Source organism: Fimicolochytrium jonesii (assembly GCF_025526975.1).
Source record: "Fimicolochytrium jonesii strain JEL569 chromosome Unknown EV422scaffold_41, whole genome shotgun sequence".
Lineage (NCBI taxonomy): Eukaryota > Fungi > Chytridiomycota > Chytridiomycetes > Spizellomycetales > Powellomycetaceae > Fimicolochytrium > Fimicolochytrium jonesii.
The window spans coordinates 17,314-33,149 of NW_026515708.1; the positions used below are offsets into that span (position 1 = coordinate 17,314).

The 15,836-nt window shown below is 55.2% G+C and overlaps 6 protein-coding genes across 6 annotated transcripts; 3 read left to right on the forward strand and 3 right to left on the reverse strand.

The window, feature by feature from the left end:
- Positions 1-190: 190 nt before the first annotated feature.
- On the reverse strand, positions 191-1,636 carry EV422DRAFT_572101 (uncharacterized protein; the record flags this gene model as incomplete). Its single annotated transcript, XM_053073070.1, has 1 exon — positions 191-1,636. One exon carries the CDS (start codon positions 1,634-1,636, stop codon positions 191-193), a length of 1,446 nt encoding a protein of 481 aa, XP_052921009.1.
- Positions 1,637-6,994: 5,358 nt separating this feature from the next.
- On the reverse strand, positions 6,995-8,738 carry EV422DRAFT_547144 (ClpP/crotonase-like domain-containing protein). The gene is made up of 7 exons (XM_053071581.1): positions 8,505-8,738; positions 8,168-8,432; positions 7,805-7,915; positions 7,672-7,730; positions 7,556-7,608; positions 7,261-7,484; positions 6,995-7,146 (listed from the first exon to the last, which is right to left on the reverse strand). Exons 1-7 carry the CDS (start codon positions 8,571-8,573, stop codon positions 7,127-7,129), a joined length of 801 nt encoding a protein of 266 aa, XP_052921010.1. The 5' UTR covers positions 8,574-8,738; the 3' UTR covers positions 6,995-7,126.
- A 25-nt stretch (positions 8,739-8,763) lies between these two features.
- On the forward strand, positions 8,764-10,967 carry EV422DRAFT_547148 (ATP synthase F1, gamma subunit). The gene is made up of 7 exons (XM_053071582.1): positions 8,764-8,986; positions 9,278-9,330; positions 9,409-9,540; positions 9,617-10,012; positions 10,081-10,233; positions 10,307-10,374; positions 10,464-10,967. The coding sequence occupies exons 1-7, from the start codon at positions 8,949-8,951 to the stop codon at positions 10,494-10,496; spliced, it is 873 nt and encodes a 290-aa protein (XP_052921011.1). The 5' UTR covers positions 8,764-8,948; the 3' UTR covers positions 10,497-10,967.
- On the forward strand, positions 10,352-10,967 carry EV422DRAFT_547151 (uncharacterized protein). Its single transcript, XM_053071583.1, has one exon. It carries the CDS (start codon positions 10,578-10,580, stop codon positions 10,953-10,955), a length of 378 nt encoding a protein of 125 aa, XP_052921012.1. The 5' UTR covers positions 10,352-10,577; the 3' UTR covers positions 10,956-10,967.
- Positions 10,968-11,194: 227 nt separating this feature from the next.
- EV422DRAFT_501643 (P-loop containing nucleoside triphosphate hydrolase protein) lies at positions 11,195-12,914 on the forward strand (the record flags this gene model as incomplete). Its single annotated transcript, XM_053068206.1, has 9 exons — positions 11,195-11,304; positions 11,377-11,441; positions 11,504-11,637; positions 11,729-11,808; positions 11,908-11,981; positions 12,059-12,218; positions 12,312-12,393; positions 12,467-12,596; positions 12,682-12,914. The coding sequence occupies 9 exons, from the start codon at positions 11,195-11,197 to the stop codon at positions 12,912-12,914; spliced, it is 1,068 nt and encodes a 355-aa protein (XP_052921013.1).
- Positions 12,915-12,968: 54 nt separating this feature from the next.
- On the reverse strand, positions 12,969-15,541 carry EV422DRAFT_331133 (mate-domain-containing protein). The gene is made up of 4 exons (XM_053066355.1): positions 14,471-15,541; positions 14,233-14,393; positions 13,609-14,156; positions 12,969-13,533 (listed from the first exon to the last, which is right to left on the reverse strand). Exons 1-4 carry the CDS (start codon positions 15,168-15,170, stop codon positions 13,308-13,310), a joined length of 1,635 nt encoding a protein of 544 aa, XP_052921014.1. The 5' UTR covers positions 15,171-15,541; the 3' UTR covers positions 12,969-13,307.
- Positions 15,542-15,836: the final 295 nt, after the last annotated feature.

A 15,836-nucleotide genomic window follows, 5' to 3' on the forward strand; every position in this document is an offset into this window, starting at 1 on the left:
GGGATCATTAAGGGGATACGCCAATATTCCAAGCAACGTTTCATCTACAGCGACCGTGGTATGCAAACTGGGCCCGATGTGCGATCGAATCGCTACGGTCGTACGCCAATCGATGACAGTGCCAAATGCCTTCATCGTTTGCATATCCCGCACCAATCCCGTCCACGAATTTGACCGCCATGCCACATTCTCACCGCTCACCGCCGCGCGATCCATCCTCCCCCATCCGTCCTGGCGAAGCTTTACGCCGACTCAACGCCAAAAGCTCACTCAACGTGCCATCCATTCGGTTCTCGAAAGGCAGGGGGGGTTCAATACCTTCCGGGTTGGCCTGTTTCGAGAATTTCCCTTTGGATCCACGGTCTCTATCGGAGTGTCTGTCGCGGCCTGGGGTCTGGGTTTGCCGGAAGTCGTTGAGTGTTGGTGGCCGCGTGGGTTGGGACGTGCGTGCGACGTCGTTGTGGTCATCGTCGCGTCGTGAACTGTATCTAGGCTTGTCGTATGATGTGTTTGGGTGATAACTACGACTTGGCCTACCAGTATCGACGTAGTTGTCATTTGATGTCTTTGGGTGGTGACTGCCACTAGGCCTGCCAGTATCAAAGTCCTTGGGGTCCTCGTCCCATTGTGAATTATATCTGGGCTTTTCGTTTGAGTAATAACCGCGACTAGGCCTGCCAGTATCGAAGTCGTTGGTGACATCGTCGCGTCGTAGATTTTGCCTGGGTCTGTCGTTTGATGTGTTTGGGGACTGACTACTAGGTCCGCCAGTATCGACGAAGTTGGGGAACTCGGCACGCAGTGGACTACGTCTGGACCTGCGGTTTAATATGTTGGGGTCCTGAGTACCACTAAGCCTGCCGGTTGCGACGTCGTTGGCTACATCGTCGCGTGGAAAGCTTTTGTGGGGTCCTTTCTCTGGGTGTTCGTTTGTAGATGTGTTGTTGTCGAAGTTCGACCCATCTTCCGTTCGATCCTGCATACGTGCTCCATGCTGCGCCGGTTTCTTCTCAGTCCTCCGCGCAACCTTTTCCACCGCTACCTTGTCCGACTCCGCATCACCATACCCCGGTCCCCGCACAGGCCCCACCGCCGCCCCAAGCGCCTTCACAACTGGATCCTCCTCGCCATACCTCGCCCTCATATATCTCCACGCATCCATCCACTCGACTTGCCCTTTCGCATGCGCCTTTGCAATCGAAATGGCATCGTCATTGCGTCCCCAGCGCTTATTCGCCAACAAAAGCGCTACCCAGCTCCACTTGTCCACAGGCACGGAATTTTCCGCCATCCAGCCCATGACGAAGCGCGCGCCACCGGGGTCCCCGTCTTGACGGACTTCTCGAGCGTACACCCGCAAGACCCGGTTGATCGTGGCATGGTCTCGTTTGTTGAGGTTTTCCGCCCCTGTGTGTTGCACGTACCAGGAAAAGAGGATCCATAAGGCCTTGCCGTCGTCGTGGATCTGGATGAGGCCGCGGAAGAGGAAGTGTACGGAGTCGCGGGTGAGGTCCAGGCCGAGGGAGGAGAGGGCTTGCTGAGCGGAGAGCGGGGGAATGTCGGGGCCGAGCTCCAGGATGGTGTCGCGGAGGGCGAGGGCCACTTCTGCGGCGATGACGACGATGCTCGGTGACATGCTTTGGATGAATCTGGCGTCTAAGCCTAATTCGACAAGGAGAGGAGGAGACGGCGGGTTATCGGTGCTGCTGGGTGATTTTTTGACCTTATGTGATGTTGCCGGCTCGGTGATATCAGTGCTGAGATGTGGTTCAATTCGGTGTTAGCCAGCTCCCCAGAATCGACGTCGTTGTGTGATGTTTCAGACATGGCTGCCGTCACTGGCTCTCCTGAAAATGATGTGGCTCCGGATGCCGTTGCCGGGTCCGCAACATCGCTGCTAATGTTTGATTTCATTTGTGCCTTGGCCGAAGTTACTGGATCAGCTGCGATTGATTTGGCATCGGCTGTCGTTGCTATGTGCTGGGTATTGCTGTAGGCCAAATCGGCCTGGGAAGAGTTTGCGGGCTCTGCATTCTGGTTAACAATGCGTGATTTCACTCCCGCGTCAGTTGCGGTCGCCAGATCCGTATGTGATTCCACTTCCATGGGGGCCGTCATTGCTGGCTCTGCTGTATCGCTGTTCGTATGTGATTCCAAAGCAGTATCATGAGACGTTACCGTGTCCACGACCTTGCTTGACATCACCGGATTCGCGGTATCGCTGCTCGTGTGGAGCTTTAACGGCACCTTCGTTGACGTTGCTGGATCCGCGACACCGCTTGATGTGACCAGGTTCGCGGCATCGCCATCCTTTTGATCTTCCACGTCAGCCATTTCGCTACCTCGCGCATCATCCGCAACAACCGTGGTAGATCCATCGTTCGTCCCGGAGGGAGGAGCCGCTACCGCGCCCAGGGCATTGTCGCTCAAGGCAACATTCCCCGCGAGTCGACTACTCTGCGTCTCACATACCAAACCTTCGGCGGGTGCGATACGCTCATCCACCCCTGGTCCCGTCCCTCCTGCCCCACTTTGCATCAACGCCTTCCTCTCCCTCCTCCTCAAATTGTCCTCCACCCGTTCCCGCATTCTCCGAATCTGATGTGAAATCTTCGCCACGAGTCCCGGCTTCGCCGCCTGTTCAGTACCACCGACTTTCCACTTTTCTAACCACTCCTCGGCCTTCTCCACATTCCCAACGCAGCGATAGAATAACATTACGATATGATAGCTCTCATCATCCAGCTCGTTGCGTGCTTTCATCTCTTCAAACATGCTCAGCAGCGACTTCTCGTGGCCGCCATCAGCGCAGCCGAGGAGGTACGCGGTACCTGCCTGCTGGGGTAACTGGGGTCTCCTCGGGTATTTCCGGCGGAGAGTCTCAAGATGCTGTCGCGCCTCACCAAATTCGCCGCGGAAAGCGTGGCAGCGGAGTAAGGCGAGGTGTCGGAGGGGCTCAGATATTGGGCGGACTCCGGTCTTCTTCGCGATGTGGATGACATATCTGACTTTATGGAGATCCCCGAGTGATGCGTAGGTGTCCATGAATAGTGTGTAGACCTGCAGAAGGGGTTTCATGCGTAAAACCTTGGGTTTGGTATAGAGGGTCCATATGTAGTCAGTATAAATTTTGGCCTCGGCGGCGAGTATGTCGCGTTGTCCGGGTTTGTCGCGTCTGAAACGGATAAGGGTGCGGAGAATGGCGTCGAGGGATTCCTTTCCGAGGAACGGGGCGTCGCCGGTTTCGACGACTTCGATGAAGAGGCGGAAGATGTTGTGTTTGTGTTTGGTTGCGATGGCGATGTTGATAGCGTCCTGTAGACTGCTATCTCTTGGTTTGCGCTTACCCGCAGCCTTACCAATACTATCCCCGGGCACGACTTCCACGTTTGCCTGCTGCGTATCAGCAGCAATGGCCGCCGTCAGCCTCGACGAAAGGGTTACCACATCCAACATCTCTTTTTCCTTCACTGGCCCCGTCGCCCGCTCATTCCCAGCCTTCTCCGCGAGGGGCGTCCCACGATTAACCCAAAACTGCTTCCAATCCTTCCCCTTATCCAAATCCCCCAAATACCGATACCTCCTAACCGCCAAATTTCGTATCAACACAGCATACTGGTTATCCCTCGGTCCCGCCGTGCAGGACGCCTGATACTGCGCCAGCATACGCTCTATCTCCGCCTCGTGGTTGCCGCGGGTGAGGCCTTGCAGGTAGGCAAGGAAGGCTTTGTCTGTCCGATACGGGTCTAGGCTCCTTTTGACGAGGTCGTTGAAATGCGTGATGGCGGTTGTGAAGTTGCCGAGACGTGCGTGGCACTCGATGAGCATGGGGAGGACGCTGGTTTCTGTCCCCAACTTGGCGGTTTTGATGATGTCGATGACCTGTGTGAGATGCTCGAGGGCACCCTGGATGCCGAAGATAGCCGCAAAGCGTTCCAAAGTGGCTTTGTGGTGGAACGTTTTCTTGTGAAGCCGCTTGTAGAAAGCCCATACCCGGCTGGCCCACATACTCTGGTCCTGGTCGAGATGGCCGTTGTCGTGGGACACTCGGGTGTAGAGCATTGCTACCAGTCTTTGCAGGCTGTCGGGAGTGAAGAGTGGGGTGTATTTGCGCTGGGCCTCGGCGTCCGTGAAGTCGCTGCTGAGGGTTCCCCAGGTGGAAGGGACGGTGGTGGACGGCGGGTGGGAAGGTTCACTTGGGGAGGCGGGAAGAGTCAATGAACTGGTTTGTAGCCCATCCGTAGTTGTATCTATGACGCTTGCCGACGCCGAATCACCGCTCTCTGAGGTGTTCTTCATACTAGGTGGATCATCACCATTCTCCGACTCAATCGGTGGCATATTGTCGACGCTGGGAAGCGAGCCGCCAATTTCTTCCATCGCAGCCGGCGACTCGCTTCCCGACACAGTATCCGAGGTAGCAGGGCCCAGTTCCTCGGTCGTCGCCTTTTCATCGCTATTTGCCAATGGCGTGGAAACGTAGATTTTGGCCTGTGAGACGTCGACACCAGCCACCGTATCCCGTAAGAGAAGGGGAAGACCCGAAGTAGAATTCTCTTCCTCCGTCGTCGCCTCTATCCCGCTGTTCGCCAATGGCGTGGACCCTTCTTTTGTGATCTCCACCAAAACGTCGACATCAGCCAACGTATCCCGCGAGAGGGGGGGAAGATTCGACGTGGCAGGACCCAGTTCCGTCACCGCCTCGTCTTCGCTGTTCGCCAACATCGTGGAACGCTCGTTTCTTACATCCACCGAAACGTCAACACCCCCAACTTCTCCACCAGCCAACGTATCCCGTGGAGACAGCTCAGAATCCAGCGTAGCGGGCCCCAGTTCCGTCGTCGCCTCTACCCCGCTGTTCACCAACGGTGTGGACCCGTCATTCTTGACATCCATTGATGAAAGCTCGACACCCGCAACTTCTCCACCAGCCAACGTATCCCTTGGGAGGGGGTGGAGTTCCGACGTAGCCTCGTCCGTCGTTCCCACTATGCTCTTATCCCCGGAGGGTGCAGAGTTCCCACTTTCGACAGCCATTGTATTGTACACCGTGGGCTCTCGGATCTTCAGAGCATCTCCTGAGGATTGCGGCAGACTCGATGCGTGTTCGGTAACCTGTGGAACGACAGATCCAGCGAGATGTGCAGTATCCAGAGTTCCATCGGAGAGATGCGGCGGCTCGGATGAGTGTTCGACATCCTCTGAAACTTCAGACCCAGCGAGATACGCAGTATTTACAGCAGTTCCTGGGGAATGCGACGGACTCAATGGGTTTTCGACACCCGCCGAGACGTCAGATACAGCGAGATCTGCAGTCTTCAGGGTATTTCCTGAGGAATGCGGCAGACCCGATGCCTTTTCGACATCCGCCGAGACGTCAGACGCAGCGGGTTCTCTAGTATCCAGACCTCCATGTGCCGAGGGCAGAGTCGATGCGTTTTCGACACGGCCTGAAACGTCCGATCCAGCAACTTCCCCATTGTCTAGACCTGGTGCGGAGGGCAGACTCGATGCGTTTGCAACATCCCCTGGAACACCAGACCCAGCGAGTCCTCGATTACCTAGACGTCCGTATGAGGAAGGCGGACTCGGTGTGGTTTGGATATCCCCTAAGACGCCAGACCCAGCGAGATCTCCATCGTCCATGGTATCCAACACATACGCATCAATCAGGGTTTTCAAAGCCTTCTCATCCGCGGCGGTGGGCACTACATTCTCCACCACCGTATTCGTGCGGCTCACGTCCTCGTTAACATCCTCCGACGTTCTCGACCCGGAGTCAACATCCTTATGTTCCGCAGGGTGCGATGCATCGCTCTCCACTTCCTGGCCGGATTCCACATCCTTATGTACCGGCGGATCCGATGCATCGCTCTCCACTTTCTGCATTGCGACCTCCAATGTATTTGTGCCGCTCACGCCCTCCGTGTTAACATTCTCTGTCGTTCCCGACCAGGATTCCACACCCTTATGTAGCGGCGGGTCCGGTGTATCGCTCTGGATTTCGTGTATTGCGGAGCCCCCGTTTTCGACCATCTCCACGCTCGCGTACTCGTTGTTAACATTCTCCGACGGTTTCGACATGTTCCCCACACCTTGATTTACTGGCGGCGGGTCCGATGCATCGTTCTCTTTATGAGTCGTTGTAATCCCCGTCTCCTCAGGTTGTGATATCCGACCCACATTTCCACCCGTCCCGGTATTCCCGACCTCGTCTCTACTCGTACCCACATCCGACGTTCTCGACTCGTTCCGCACATCCTCATGCACCTGTAGCGGATTCTGTCCACCCCTCTCCCCCATCTTTGCCGCGATATCCGCACCCTTCTCGGGTATTGGTATCCCGACCGTCCCGGTATTCCCCATGTCGTCTCCAAGGGTATTTGCATCCGCGGCTGAATTACCGCTCGTTTCTGAGCTTGCTTCCTGCATTACCGTTTCCCCTTTCATATCTCCTTCCTCACTGTCTAGCACGTTCCCCACAACCCCAGCCCCAGCCGTTGTCTCCAGCTTTTTCGATACATCCTCCCGCAGCCCGCGGTCATCCCTCGCCCACGCCGTACACCCAAACGGCCGCCGCTGCCCCAAATTGCGTAGGCTGGCAGCCCGTGGAACTTCCAGATTGGTGAGCGGGGCTCTATGCGTTACGTTTCGAGTGGATGTATAATGTCGTCTAGGCGTGAATCGGCGGAAAGTTGTGGCGACGCAGCCGTGGAGTAATTGGCAGCGTGTCAGGATGCTCATTTGGCACTGGGGTTGGGGCTGACGGTGTGGGCGAGAACCGTGCGGTGTGTCAGGATAGAGTGGGATTGCTTTGGGTGTGACGCATGATCTGGATGTTGCCGGGGAGCAAAGGTTTTCGAAGCCCCGTTTTCGCAATGTCCGTCGATGTGAGGCGTTGTTAGAACCTGGATGTTCGAGAACAAAGGCGCGAGAAGGCGCGTAGAGGCGCGTTGGCGGAGGTCGGAAGTTGGAAGTTCGAACAAGACACACTGCCCCAAGTAACTCCACATCAACCGCATTACTGATACACTACTGAAATGAAAAAGTCCTTCCTAACTATTTACATGAGGATCTACCGCCTGATCCGTTACTAATAAATCAGTGTGAGACTCTGAGAGAAAATCTACAACTTGTTCTTCGCCGCTGCAACAAAAAACCAAACACATCAGTGATCAACACACCACATGTTCCACATACGCCGTTTCCCTCTCCCTTTCCAAAGCTCCAAAGACGGACGGCAAGTATTGCAATACCTACCATTCCTCTTCATCAACCTCCCAAAAGCTACCGCCGGCTCCCCACTCATATACCGCTCCGTCAACGCGTCCGTCTCATGCATGAGGGTCTTGTACTGCTGGTCCACGAACGCGGACCGGATCAGCCGTTTGGTGACTACCAGAGATTCAGGGTGGCAGGTTGCCACGGCTTGGGCGAGGATTTTGCTCGTTTCGGCGGCGAAGGAGGCGGCGGGGAAGGTTTGGCTGCGTGTGAGGGTCACGAATAGTGAGGATGGGATTGGGAGAAGCGTTGTAAGGCAAAATGTGGAGCATACTTGACGAATCCGAGCTTTTCGAGTTCGCGGGCGTTGAACTTTTTGCCGAGGAGCTGGAATCATATGGGTAAGGGAAATCGGTCAAGCTGCGATGAAGGACGGAAATGACCACCTACCAAAGCTTCATTCGCTGGTCCGAGTCCCATTCGTTGAACAAACGCGTGCGACGAGTTGCCTATGGAAAGAAAAGGTGTATGCGTTGAATGCCGAACTCAGTCTCATGTTGAACCACGACCGTGAATGGCATACCTTCTGCGCACAACGCGAGGCTGGAGAATGGGCAGTAGAGGTATGCGCTCTCGCTTGCGTAGATGATGTCCGCGTTGCCGATCAGTCCAGCAGGATAGCCGATCACCGGTCCTGGATGAGAGTGAGAAGGAGAGGGTAAGGATGCGAGGGAACGACACGAAGTGATGGTAGGGCGAATAAAAGCCTGCTCGCTCCGCTCGCGACAAGGAGGTTGGACGGACGGGCTCGGCTTGCTTTGTCCGCAAAAAAATCCAACGCTCGCCGATGTTCGTTAAGCACCGCGGAAAAGGCGCGACGAAAACTCGGTCCCTCGCGCTCGCTGTCGCCCGCGAAATGCGTTCGCTCTCATCCCCTATTCCCTACCATTGAGCAGCACAACAAGCGGCTTCGGATGATCGATCACAGCCCTAGTCAACGCCGCAGTAGAGAACTCCAATGCCGTCCGAAATTTGACCCAAGCATCATGCCTATCCTTTGGTGCCTCCCTCTCCTCCGTAATATCAGCTCCCGAACTGAAGAATTTGCCCTTTCCGGTGAGCACGGTAATGAAGGTGTCTTTGCGGTAAGCGAGAGACTGGAGAGCTTGCATGAGGTCTGTGTAGGTTTGCCAGCGGAAGCTGTTGTATTTCTGGTGGTAGTAAATGGGAGGAGTGAGATGTGATGAAAGGGAGGGGATTGGGTGTAGGTGTGAAGTGATTACCTCTTCACGAGAAATGAAGATGGTGCCGATGCCGTCTTGCACGACGACTTCGACGTCGGAGGAGCCCATTTTGGGGGGAAGTTGTTGGAGAGTTCGTGATTACCACACAGCGGAGTGTTGGGACGGTGGACGTTCCTTCGGAACAGGGGCAGCTGCCTTTTATACTGTATGGCTCTCGAAGTTCCGCAGGCCCAGCGGGATAAAAGAGGGGGATTGCGCGAGGGTGTCACTGACGGCGGAACCTCCAGTCAAGTTCATATGTCACTGTGTTCATATGGCGCGTCAAGCAATTCAATTCACTCTCGCTCACGTGACTCCACTGGGTGAATCGCAATTGTAATTGGCGCCCCCCGGTTGAGGCCGGCAACAACTGCAACAAGCCAACAACGACGAACAGGTTTGCGACCTTACGCTTGTGCTTTCAACGACACTGTATACCTCGCAATGTTCGCCGTAAGGACTATCCCCAGGGTCGCCGTCGGGTATGTACTCTTTCACCGCAGGAGCGAAAGGATTCATGAGGGAACTTGGTGGAATTTGAAAGGTCAACGACAAAACTGGAAGCGCTGCCGACCGAACGCATGATGTCTGATGAGCCGATGTACGATAACCGGAACAGATAGAGAGAAGGAGATACTCTTTGCTCATGGGGGAAAGCGTCGGCAGAACTTGTTTTACACAACATCGATTTGAGGATCGACTATTGCAGGGCAGAGCGGAAGTTCGGACGATCAATCACCCAGTTTTGCTAACGGCATGACTTCCCACGTTAGGTCGGCGACCCCATTTGCTGTCCAAGCACGCAACATGGCCACGTTGAAAGAAAGTAAGAAATGGAGGACTGAAGATTGTTAAAATATTCTTTTAGTGAAGATTGGATGACTTATGGCGGCTTTTTGGGCAGTTTCCGTTCGTCTGAAGTCCGTGTCGAACATTGCGAAAATCACAAAGTCCATGAAGATGATTGCCTCCACCAAGGTCGCGAAGGCTCAGAGGACTATGGAGGCTGCCCGTGTCTACGGAAGCTCTGCTACCGGTAAGCTGCCGAATCATGAATCTAGGAGACAACTGAGGTATCGACAAAGGGAAACCTTTTTAACCATTTTCATCAGCTCTCTACGGTCACGCCGAGACCGCCGCCGCCGAGGGCACTAAGCTCGTCGTCGTCTGCTCCTCCGACCGTGGTCTGTGCGGCGGTATCCACTCCTCCCTGTCCAAGACCACCAAGAAGTACCTCGCCGCCAACCCCGACTCCACCCTCGCGATCGTCGGCCAGAAGGCCAAGGCCCAGCTCCAGCGTGAGAACAGGAAGCACATCGCTATCACCTTCGACGGTGTCGCCAAGGGTCTCCCGTCATGGAACGAGGCTGCTCTTGTCGCGGATGAGATCTTGAAGGCTGGTATTCAGTACGAGACGGCGGTTGTGGTCTACAACAAGTTCAAGTCCGTCATTGCGTTCGACACTGTTACTGTGCCTGTCTACTCGCTGAAGGCGCTTGCGGAATCACGTAAGGACTTGAGGTATCATTGCGATCACTTGAAACACGTTTTGTTAAAATCTCAATCCCCCCATTAGCCAAGCTCGCGGCCTACGAGGTGGAAGAGCCTGTTCTCAAGTCCTTCGAGGAGTTTGCATTGGCCAACACGATCTACTGGGGAATCGCTGAGGGTAACGCTTCCGAGCAGGCTGCTAAGCGTACTGCCATGGAGAACGCTACCAAGAACGCCGGTGCGTACCATGAAAAACGGTCTTGTTGTTTTGCTTACTCGGAGTGACTGACGTGACGTATGTGATTTTTTAGGCGAAATGATCCAGAAGCTCACCTTGACGTATAACCGATCCCGTCAAGCGACCATTACCAACGAGCTTGTACGTATTCCGCGACTCACCCTCTATTGTCCTCCCCTCATTCTCCCCCGTTCGCTACTAACCCAACCCGTTACCCCTCCCCCAAACAGATCGACATTATCACCGGAGCCATGGCCGTTTAGAAGAATAAACCACAGGAAAAATAACCACCCACAACTCCGCATACCACCCTCAAAATCCCACCGGTCTCGGTGCCTTTTGATATGTGTAGACCTCTAAAATACCGAATGGCATTGCTGATTATCTCATACCTGTGGAGGTCTTCTGGGTTGTGGGATGGCTTGTTGGTTGGGATGTGGTTGGGGAGAAGGTGGGGATGCCGAGACCGTGGATGGGAGATGGGATATGGGGACGCATCTTTTGAAGCGGATGCTGGAGATCGTAAGCGATGGATGAAAAGGGGAGTGGGGACGATGTGGGAAGGCTTTGAAGGAACTGATCAACGGATTTTTCGGCGAACTGGGCACGAGAAGGGACGACGAGAATGGGACTATCTGGTGGGGGAAAAAACAATACAGAGGGGTGCTTCATCTATGTACCAGGGGCTGAGGAGGGCGGCGAGACATAAACGCTTTGCGTGATGGGCGACGAGGTTATGGGCTACGATGGTGTTCGTGAGTCCCTCGCTGCTTGCAAGAGGCGTCCGTTCGGACAACGCGCGTTTCTGGCGAAATGGCTGTCCGGCACAGGCTTCGAAACGTCGTCGCATTCCAGAAAACAACCCACCATCCAGCCTTCACCCGACCACCAACTAATCCCGCCCGCCACCCTACTTCTCCCCATCTCACCCTCTGAAGTCCCCGAAATGATGGGCGAACCGATGGACGTGGACGAGCCCGGATACATCCCCACCAGCACAAGCGCAAGCAAAGGGAAAGGCAAAGCGCCGGCCGACAGTGAGGATGCGAAGGAGGGGGATAACTTGCCTTGGTGCGTCTCTTACCGTCGAGGGAATGGAGTTGGGATCTGGTCCTGAGCATTGAATTTGCGTGATTTCATTAGGGTGGAGAAATACCGACCAACCCATTTGGATGAATTGATCTCCCATAAGGATATCATTTCGACAAGTAAGGCTCAGTTGTTCCCATCCCACGTATCCTCATAGTGGTTACTGATATCTCCCGACCAGTAACGAGATTCATCGACGAAAACCGCCTCCCCCACCTCCTCTTCTACGGCCCACCGGGCACGGGGAAGACGTCGACGATCCTGGCGTGTGCGAGGCGATTGTATGGGACGAGATATCGGTCGATGGCTTTGGAGGTGAGCGAGGGAAGCGAGCGCGGAAATAGGGCGTTGGCATGGGGGAAGGGGTGGGGGTCATTGGTGATAGGGAGACTGAATTTGCCCGCAGTTGAATGCATCAGATGAACGCGGGATCGATGTCGTGAGGGATCAGATTAAGACTTTTGCTAGTACTAAGCAGATATTTAGGTATGTTGGAGGAGAGAGAAGGGGGAGTGATAAAGGATGAGTTGGGGGGGGGGGGGGGGGGACGGTTGTTGATAAACGCATTTTGTCCGTTTTGTGCAGCTCGGGGTTCAAGCTGATCATTCTGGATGAGGCGGATGCTATGACGCAGACTGCTCAGAATGCTTTACGGAGAGGTAACCCTTCTTATCATTCTCGTGTCCCCCATCCCTTCATCCCCATCACCCCATCATTAACGCATTTTCCGATCCAGTGATAGAAAAATACACCCGCAACGTCCGCTTCTGCATCATCTGCAACTACGTCGGCAAGATCATCCCCGCCCTGCAGTCGCGATGCACGCGGTTCAGGTTTGCCCCGCTGAAGGAGGATCAGATACTGGGGAGGTTGGAGCATGTTATTACTCAGGAGGGGTGAGTTGAAAAGATATCGGGTGCTGTAGATGAGATGTGGGTTGTGGCGTTGCGCTAATAGGGGGGTGCGAACGCCTTTGATTGTGTTTGAAGGATCAATATGACGGAAGACGGCCGGAAAGCTCTCCTCAAGCTGTCCTTGGGGGACATGCGGCGCGCGCTTAACATCCTGCAGGTACATCCTCTCTCTTCCTCCATTCACACCCCCCTTGGCAACCATCTCACTCATTCCGGACTATTATACGTAGGCAACACACGCAGCCTTCAACCCAATAACCGAATCCTCGATCTACCTCTGCACGGGCTCCCCGCTGCCCTCGGACATCCAGCGGATTGTGAACTGGCTGTTCAATGAGGAGTTTACCACGTGTTATGAGAGTACGGATCCTTCATTTATGCATACCACGGCCGTCTGCCTCATACCCCAACCCCACCCACGTCTCTCGATTTTATGTTTGTTTAGACATCCAACGCCTCCGCACAACCCACGGCCTAGCCCTCGCCGACATCCTCACTGAGATCCACGAAACCATCGCCGTGCTCGACATGCACCCCGCCGTCCGGGTTCTGTTGGTGGATCGCCTGGCGGAGATTGAGTATAACCTGGCGACGGGGTGTGCGGAGCGGATGCAGTTGGGCGCGCTTGTGGGCGGGTTTAAGTTGGGGGTGGAGGTTGCTGAGAGGTTGAGTGGGTAGTCGCGGGGCGGGGACGGATGGGTTGGTGAGGTAGTGTAGCCGGTAGAACGAGGAAGGCTGTCAGGCCCGGTGTTCGATTTGAAAAGGTGTATGTAGCTGTGAGATGAACAGGGCGGCGTGTTCGATCTGTGTTTAATGCAAGAGAAGGCGTTTTGCACTCCGCTGATACAAGCTGATGGACTTGCACAGATACAAATGGCGTACGGTCTATTTACCGTGCCGGGGTATGTACTGTACTGTAACTGTAACTGTCGCATTCAGTCCGCATATATATAATAACAAAAGACCCCAAAACCCACAAGAAGAAAAGCTAACAAAATAACTTGGAAACACGGAAAAAGTATCCGGCACAAAGTGGTCTCTGCATAACTTCCTACTCTCGGTTCGAAAAAGTCACTCCTCAACCGCCACCGCCGCCGCCGGTTCCCCCACATGACTACTCTGAATCCTCTTCCCGGCCCTGGCAGCCTCCACCTTCCAATCCAGCCGCGAGATGATAAACAACGTGGTGGCCGAGACCAGGATGATGGCGACCGTGAGCCCGAGCCAGAGCCCCGCGATGTCAAGGTCGAACTTGAAGGCGGCTATGAATGAGATGGGGAGGCCTATGATGTAGTATCTACATAATCGAGAAGAGGAAGGTTAGATATATGAGGGTGATGGGGTTGGAAGGCAGGAGGGAAGCAAGACGTACCCAGCCAAATTGATGTACGCCCCAATCTCGGGGCGTCCACACCCCCTCAAGATCCCGCCGGACGCAGCGCCCAGCGCATCGCTAACTTGGAACACGGCCGCGAGGGGCAGGATGCTCGCCACCAGCTTGACGACCTCCGGGTCGCTACTCCACACCCACCCCCACTGGTTGCGCACTGCAAAGATCGCGGTGAAGTTCACGGTCGCGAGCATGACGCTCAGCACCACACATGCCATTGCGCCTGCCTTGGCTGTCCGTGGCGCGACCGCTCCCAGGGCGTTCCCGATACGCGTCGATGCGGCGATGGAGAGACCCATGGGGAGGACGTAGGTCATACTGCACGTGTTGAGGGCGATGGTTTGCGCCGCGAGCTCGTTGTTGCCCAGCCAGCCGGCGGCGAGGGCGACGATTTCAAACGCCCACCATTCGGAGCAGGTCATTATGACCGACGGCAGGCCGAGGGCAAGGAATTGGCGGAGGTGCGGGATGGAGAAGGCGTCTCGGGCGGAGAGGCCGCCCCAGGCTGCGCCGCCGTCTATGTATTTTATCTAATGGAGTGAGGGAGTGGGTGGGTTCAGGGAACGGAAGAAGCGGGTGAAAGGCGGGGAAGAAGCGGGGACTTACGTAACAGCCGGTGAGAAACGGCAGGGTCCAGTATGTAATGGAAGTGGCGATTGGCGCGCCCATCACGCCGAGAGAGAAGCGGGACCAGACGAGGGTGTATTGCAGCACCATGTTGATGAGGGAGGCGATCAGAGCGGTTACCATTGTCGCTTTCATGATGCCTAAACATTAGATGGAGAGTTTAAGCATACGTTCGATCCCAAATCCAAAAAGGGGCATCCCGTGGCTCGTATTTTACCTTGAGCCTGAAGATACCTCTTCATACAATCATTCACCATAAACGGAAAGCACCCAATGAAAGCCCACCTCGCCAACTGTCCACTCAACGCCGCCACCTCCTCATTCTGCCCCATCAACAACAAAAGTTTCTCCGCATTAAACCACAGCACCGCAATCGGCACACACAACGCCGCCATCACCACAATCCCGCGCTGCAAATGTTTCCCCAGCGCATGCGGGTCCTTATCCCCCGTATAGGCCTGCGGACACAGCGAATCAAGCGCGTTCGCCATGCCTATGCCGAGCGAATACCCCGTGACATTGCACAGCATGGTAGTCAACGCGACGGCGGCGAGCTCCGTGGTGCCAAGATGCCCCACCGCGAAGATTTGCGTGAGACCGAGGGAGGTGGAGATGATGTAGCCGAGGGAGACGGGCCACGAGAGCTTGAATAGGGCGAAGATCTCCGCTTTGAGGATGGGGAGGGTTATGGGGCCGTCGGAGGTCAGGGAGGCGGTTGCGGGGGAGGGGAGGAGGGAGGTGCTTTCGGTTGGGTTGTCCTCATCGTCGGAAAAGTCCTCGTGTTCGAGTTCGGGGGCGGCGGGGTGGAAGTGTGGGGCCGTTACGGGCCGGGGACGGGTTGAAGCTCTGGTTGATGGCGGATGATTGGAGGAATCGCCGTCTGGCAGGAGCGGAGTTTCGTCGGCGTGGTGAGGCATGGCTTTACAGAAGTGTTTGGGATCAGGCCGACGGTAACGGTGCGGCGATAAGCTTCTATTGTTCGATATATTTCAGGTGCTGAAGCCTTCCACTGGGACGCTATTCCCAAAAAGTCTTTGCAAAGTGAAAGGTCTATCAGAGTCCAGGTCGGAGTCTACAGCACCATGTGATGGTTGCAACTTGTGAATGAATACACCTGCAACTTGAAAGTACTCTTAGACGACGCTGCTGAAGAAGTCCTCAGAGTACATATAAGAGCGCTGAATCGTTTCGGAACTTGTGTAGAGGATGTGCTGCTGTGGGTCTGGCAAGGCGCAGGGTTTAAGGTTGCGTTTGCCGACTGATTTCTAAAAGTTGTGGGCAAGCCTTTTCTGTGACTCCGCGCAATTCCCATCCACGCGCAGCCAGTCACTCCCAGAGTCACTCCAGGCACTCGCTCGCAGACACATCACTCGGGACGTCTTGTCGTTACCTCTACTGTACAAGGAGTGCACGAAATACAGACACGATACATACCCTTAAAACCAGCTTCTCATATATAGCAGGGAAACCCAAGGCCCTGCTGTCCTCTGCGGCCGTATGGAGCACATATGTCTCAGCGGGAGGAAGCTCCCCAACGATATGCGCGAGCGTTCGCCATGGCTTTGGGAGTCTCCAGATCGGTG